The 7,500-nt window shown below is 34.2% G+C and overlaps 1 protein-coding gene across 1 annotated transcript; it reads right to left on the bottom strand.

Moving 5' to 3' along the window:
• Positions 1-334: 334 nt before the first annotated feature.
• On the bottom strand, positions 335-5,773 carry LOC118443854 (uncharacterized). The gene has a single exon (XM_035871441.2). The coding sequence runs from the start codon at positions 5,771-5,773 to the stop codon at positions 335-337; it is 5,439 nt and encodes a 1,812-aa protein (XP_035727334.2).
• Positions 5,774-7,500: the final 1,727 nt, after the last annotated feature.

The raw sequence follows: 7,500 nt of genomic DNA on the forward strand, positions 1-7,500 counted from the left end.
AGTGATCTGTATCAAATTCATTCTCGTATTAGCCTGTACTCCTACTCATGTAGATGCTAAAAGTGATTTGTGTCATAAAGAAAACCTATAAATAAAATTAGCCATTTGAGAATGTTGTCGCGAGCGTGACGTTACTTTATTCACATACCTTCGTAGTTAAAATTTAATTTAAGAAATTGAAAGAAAAGAAATTAAAATCTTCAATATATAAATATATTGATGAAGAAATGCGATGGTATTTAATATTACAAAAATTACTATAAATCCATTATAATTAAACATAATTTTACATAAAATTATATTCGTATAATTTAATATATTCATTGGCAATACATTATTGCTCACATTTAGATGGACAAGGTGATTTGGCATCCGAGAAGAAATGTAAACTCAATATATTGACCGCATTTAAGGTATAAACATTGGGTGTTTTCAAATTACAATTCGTAATGAATATTTTGGCAATTCTCATGATATTGTCGCATTTCACCACACATGCAGCACCCTCGAAATTGGCTTGGCCCCGTTCGTTGCGAGAGCACGGATCAAAGAGATAAAATTTTCCATAATGTTGCATAACAGCAACAGCCATGTTGGTAGTATGCAATATACCGGCACAATTTGTACGAAAAAACATATTTAAAGCTTCGGATAAATCATAGACAAATAATAGACCAGCTGTGGTGTGATTGTGAATGTGTATGGTAGCACGAAAATCACCTACGATGAAAACAGTCAAGAGTTCGCTTGGTGAGAGATTTCTGGCACCTGGACGTGCGGCACGAACGCTGTCGGAATGTAAAAGATCTCCGTATTTTAGCACAGCATCGATCAGATTCGGTGTCCAAGAAGATGGAACGTGTAACAGACCAACTACGATGGCAACTGCAGCAATGGCAGTACTCTGGAGTCCTCTATTTTTTACGTCAAATATACGATGACCCATGTGCAATGTACCACGTAAAACGCTTTGTTCTTCATCAACAATATTATAATCCGTTACAATTTCAACAGCCAATGTTGTCGTCCTCTTCATCGTTGTAACAGGTATTGGCGGTGCTATGCAATCGAAATATGGACGGAAATCAGCAGGACAAGGCAATGGTTCGATCATTACCGTTTTTATTATCACGCGAGAGATCTGATAATTAGCATATTTTTCTCGTTCGTCGATGTTAGCAAAGATCAATTCGTAAAATGGTTCCATGCAGGCGAACCACATGACGCAGGAGGTTCCATAGAAATCGGGAAGACCTTGATCGTTACGTGCACGAGGATCGTACATGAAATAAATACCCTTGTTTTTCCAAATGGCTATCATGCCACGGCCAGTAACTAATATTCCAGCACGATTGTTTTCAAAAAATTTTTTCAAACCTTCCTCGAGTAATATAGGTGGTGGCGGAGGAGGTCGAACCCTAACAGGCCTACCTTTTTTTCCTCCAGCTTTTTTGGCCTTCTTTTCGCCTTTTTTTTTCTTCTTTTTATCCTCAGGATCAGGTGGGGGTATAGAAACTATACCTGATACCGTGTTAGATTCTATATCTGCAGTCAAAATATTGACACCTACATAAAAGATTCTAATTATGTCCTGGGGTATCAATCTCAATTTTCCAGGCTTTGCTTTCATAGTTTCGCGATGAACGTTACTGCCAATAACAAGAATCTCATTCAGCGTTTTTTTCGTCCAAGTTATGGGATTCTTGATTACGGACATTCCAAGGCTAACTACACAATTCGCTGCGGTTTGCCTGTTACGTAAAATTTCGGGGAATATATCGTCACCTTGATGATACTTTCCTCGTAGAATCGCACGAGCTTCACCTTGGAGTCTATGATAAGCGTTTAATGGTGGTAAATTCGATGGACGTATTGCTGGACTGGGATCAAATTTCCATGGTGCTGATTTATTCCAATCAACAACGTCGATCGCTGTGATCTCATAATCGCCTTCTTTTCCAAGATGTTTTAATAGATATTCAACCAAGGTTGCAATGTCATCAAATCGAAATATTCTTGGTGCTATTGTCTCTTCCTCTTCGGTACGAGTGATCCAATCGGGTATAAGAGAGTAATAAACATTCTTGAACTTCCAAATGGGTATGTGTCGATTATCATTCGCAATTAATATACCAGAATCGTAATTTTTAAAAAATTTATCTAATCCACTTTGCAAATTTTGTAATTTAGGTATTTTCCCACTAAGATCGCCAGCCTCGATACAATCCTTAACCGTTAAATCGATTCTACGAGAAGAAAGAAAGAATTCCGTGATGATTTCATTGATACGCGGTGCTTTAACCTCTCCAAGTCTCTCGACGCATTTAGAATGTAATTTATCACCAGTAACGATCACCTCGTCGATAATATCAGTGTTCCAATATCGTGGTTCGTATACTTTGGAAAAAATGATAGCCATTGTGGCAATAGCTGCAGTCTGATTATTACGATTAGCTTCGTCGAATCTAGCATCCGTCATCGTGACGTTCCCACCAATACTCCAAACGCCATCATCAAATTTAGGAAAATGATGCCAAAGTTCATCGCCAGAAGTGGTACGCTTAAGATGTTCCGTTTCAGTAAGACGTGTCTCAAATACATTGTTCAAAGTCACGTTATCTATTGCTATATCCTTATCGCCAATCAAACCTACCTCAATTTTGGCAGCCAAGGATGCAAGATCTGTGAACCACATTACAGCAGCTGGATCTTTATCCGAAGGTTCACCACGAGAATCTCTACCTCTAGGATCCATCATGAAAAAAATCTCTTTTTCTTTCCAGACCGGCATTATGATATTGTCCTGTTTGATTATACACATAACGTTATTTTCAAAGAATTGTTCCAAAAGTTTACCGATATCGGTGGATTTACCAACAATATCATCTTCTTCCACAATAATATTCATACGATTAACACCAATGGCAAAGTTTTCAGTTAGTTCAATCGGTGTAAGAAAATTTCTTGTGTCCTCTTCGATATCTGGTTCTGGTAAATTATTAATATTATCCGTTGCTATCTTGTCGCCTATCTTCAATATATCATCGACTACCTCACGATACCATAAATGTGGATTATAAAGTTTCGTCATGGCTAAAGCAGCCAAAGAACTCGCCGCCTGTTGTTTGTCCCGCATTTGTCTCTTAAACATCTTTTCGTTTGCTTGATTGAAACTACCTTGTATTATTGCACCACCGTCGGCTAATTTCGAATAATGATACATCTCTGGTTCATCCGGTTTTTCCTTATCTATTTCTAACTCTTCTTCCGTCATAGGTAATCCTATAGACAAACTTTTCAAATTATGAATGAAATATTCGGTTCCACGATCCCGTGGTATAAAAGCATTTGTTGCGATAAAAGAAGACAGAACCTTAGGACTAAGAGTTCGTATCACACAAGCAACGTTTTCCTCTTCCGTCCCCGCTGTAGGGGTATGACCTAATCTTCCACGAGGATTTGGATCGAAGCAATAATAATACGTCACTTTTTCATCGTTTTTATCGCGAAACTTGTATTTCATATCATCCTCAAATTTCCAAATCGCAACAGCCAAGTTACCTAACTCGACTATACCATATTGATAATTCTCAAAAAATTTCTTAATTCCTTCTTCTAAATTTAATACATTTTCTCCGGGTGTTGCATTCAAATCACCAATTATAATAGAATCGTCTAATTCGATCTTTACTTTTCTATTCTTTAGATAAAAATTTTTCTTCAAACTGGTTATTAGAAATGGTCGCTGAATACCCTCTGTTTTTTCCGATGGATAGCAAACATTGTAATAATCGTCACCGTCTCGTATAGCTTCATCGATAATCTCACTTGTCCATTTGGCTGGTGGTGTCTCTTTGGCATAAATCAAAGATACTACGGGTATAGTCAAACCTTGAATACCTCTACTATCTTCAAATGACTCATCTTGGTTAGAAATTTCACCACGAAGAATCCAAGTTTCTCCTGGTGTTCCCGACTCGAAATCATTCCAAGCTCTAATACCAGGAATATCTTCCAGTATTGTAATGTGTCGTATGGTAAATCGATCGTTCTTTCGAGTTTGTTCAAGATTCTTGATAAACCATGCTGCAAGATCATCAAATTCTGGAAATCTTATGACGCAACATTTTCCAAGAACTTGTTTTTGTGCATTACTGTTACCAGCTTTACCACCTTTAGCTTTTTCCTCAATTATTCTATTGCCGAAACTATCGCAATAACGTGGATCGAAAGCATAATAAAAATCATCTTGAGTCCATATAGCTACAGCCATCATAGGGGTTTCAATGATACCTTCATTATTAATTAAGAAAAATTCACGTAATCCTTGCTTTAAATTAAGTATATCCAGAAGTTTCGAACTAACCGTTCCAGTAATAGTTAGCAGATCAACGTCGATCACTAGTTTATGATCTTCTATTTGAATATAATTGTCATCGAGATCAGCAGCAGTCATTGACTTGAGGAAAGGCTTTTCGGTCTTAACAATTGCATAAAGTTGATCACCTAATGCCAATATCTCGTCTAATTTAGGTCTCAGCCAAGTTTTAACAGGATGTATCTTCTTCATAGCAATAGCCATTACACAGTTAGCCACATTTTGACCACCTTTACCTTTGTATATGTCACTGGCTTCATGAGTCAAGCCATGAAGAATTGCCATTCTTTTAGGTAATTCTTGAAAGGACGAAGGTATATTAACCTGCATGTTATCGTAAGGATAACCAGTGTCGAAAGTACTCAGATCGACCAATGGTTCCGTAGCAAACATTTTATCGATACTATAATTCGAAATAGTTATGGTCAATGGTTCTTTGTGAAATTTGACAGTTGGCATTACCTTAACCCTTTCACTTTTAGGAACAGGCCTAGTACAATCCATTTTATTTTCGTCTATATCAACGGGATTAATAGATCTAAGAACACTTCTGTCAATTACCAAATTGGTTTCATCGGGAATTTTATCGATGTAACCACGACCAACCTCGTTAACTCGTAAAATAATCATTTTGTCTATACAATATCTCGAATCGTAATTTTTGTTCATATTCTTTAGAAAATGATCACGCATGTCGTTCATACATTTGAATCTGAGCAAACAGGCAACCCCATCCTGACGACGTAAACCATGCTCTCCACATGGTCCAGGATCAAAATATAAAAAACCGATGCCAGAATGACGCCACATTGCTACTGACGTACCTTGAGCAGTAATAATACCAGCATCATTGTTGCTAAAGAATCTTATTATGCCCTCGGAAAAATCTGAACACCCTATAGTCTCGCTAAATAGATTACCATAAATACCAGTCTCCTCGATGCAAATTAAAATCTTATAATTGCCAATATAGAATTCTGGAAATACTAGGGTAGCTTTCATGTACTCGTTATCCTTAACGCGATTTCTCATCATACTTATACGAAATAACTTATCACCGTATTCAATAACTTGATCTACGTAATCCTGTATCCATTCTTTAGGATCAAATAATCGACCATAAACGATTGCGACGACTGAACATGGTGCTGCTTGACGACCACGGCTTCTGTATTTGAAATGACTATCGTTCATCGCAAAGGAACCACGTAAAATTGAAGAAGTCGGTGTCAGGACACGAAAACGGTGCCATCGTTTTCCAAAATCATATTTCGTAATTGGCTTTCGTTTCTTCGTGTTCTTACCCTCCCCAGCCCCACCAGGGTCCTCTGCTATCTCTACTTTCTTTTGCGATGCATTTATCGTTTTTCTTCGGCTAAATATACATACATACATACATACATACATACATATATATATATATATATATATATATACATATGTAAATTTAAAAATAAGAATGCCTATTGTCAATTGTGACTTATAGATTGATTATTCATAATTGAGTTATATTAAAAATTATGTTAATTATTAATCACTAATACGTGACTTACTCTGCCATAGTTCTCTTCTTTTTTTTTTTTCTTGATTTTTAACTATTTTCTATCCATTTTATATTGACAATATACTATTAACGAATAATTTAAATGTAAATATAGGATATATATTATTTTTTAATTGCACTTGTAAATTTATACTTTAGGAAAACATTTTTTTTATTGCATGACAGATGTCAGGTACATTGTGTTAATCGAACAATCGAAATTAATTCGAGAAGAACAACTTCATTTAAGATCCTGAATTCTAATCATCAAAACTTTCGCTCTCTCTAAACGCGTAAACTTATAAATTAATGCTTTCTTATGCGAGAATACAGAAAAGTAATTCGCGAACGTAATTAAAATTTCTATCAGGAATATCGCTTTATTTTGCATTTAACGAATGTTACGAAATTGTGCAATGTTTATGCAAAGATATCATTATTTAAATATTAAGTTTATCGTACTCCGTGCATATGAAAGATTATTTAAATAATTATAAAATCACTATAAGTATTAATTTTTTTTTTTTTAATATTAGGAATTTGAAAGAAAATATTAAATAAAAATTATTTTATATATTATGGCGTATTACGGGACTATACAGTATTTAAACAAATATACAGACTTGATTACTATAAATGATTAATATAAATTCATTATAATGCTTATATCGAGAAAAATAGAGCTAACACGTTTACTAATCGAAATACGAAAAAAATATAATTAAACTTTGAAATTGTCAAAATCATTGGCGATATTTGTTTTGTTAATACCGCTTATATGCAAAATTAATTTGAACAATTAATTAATAATTAATTAATTAACAAAAATAATTAATCAATTAGAAAATTTACATCCAATAAACGCGCGCATATGTGTAAAATTAAATTATGAAATTATTTAGTTAAACGAATGAAAATTATTAGCTTTGTAATGTTTAAACTATTATATGTTTAATTTAAATATTAATTATACTTATGCTCTTACATATACACTTTAATATTATTAAAATGGATCAAAAAATCTAAACGTTTGTTTACGCACACATAACAAACAAAGAAACAAAATGTTTATATGAAAATCAGTAATGGAGGATGCGAGTTTCTTCTCTTTTACCGTAAAATTCAAGAGGCGCCACTATATAAAACACCTTTCTTCATGAAAAATATTGGAAACAGAATTTACGCATAACAACGAGTCAAGGGTTAATTTTTTGATTGATTTTTATGAGCAAGATCTCGTTTTAAAGATGACAATTTAAACGAGAATATGACTTTTCTTCGAATCTTTCTGAAAAGCTTTATTTTTACTTATGAATTATTTTCGAAAGAGGTGTCATTATTTAAAGACGAATTTCTTTCTGTTTTGTTTTCGAAAGACAATAAAGCTTTTACAAAAATTCTAAAAAAGACATGTTTTCCCTAAAAATCATTATCTTTAAATTGAAACCTTTTTTTCATCAACGCCATTCTATAATTACACCCGTATTCGTTATTGTCGCAAATCATTATAAAACTAAAGATTATGAACAGCCTTAAAAACGTTCTATCCGTTTTCCATGTATTCGCATCATACATACTT

This window comes from Vespa mandarinia, chromosome 1 (genome assembly GCF_050613455.1).
Source record: "Vespa mandarinia isolate Hongniang chromosome 1, ASM5061345v1, whole genome shotgun sequence".
Classification (NCBI taxonomy): domain Eukaryota; kingdom Metazoa; phylum Arthropoda; class Insecta; order Hymenoptera; family Vespidae; genus Vespa; species Vespa mandarinia.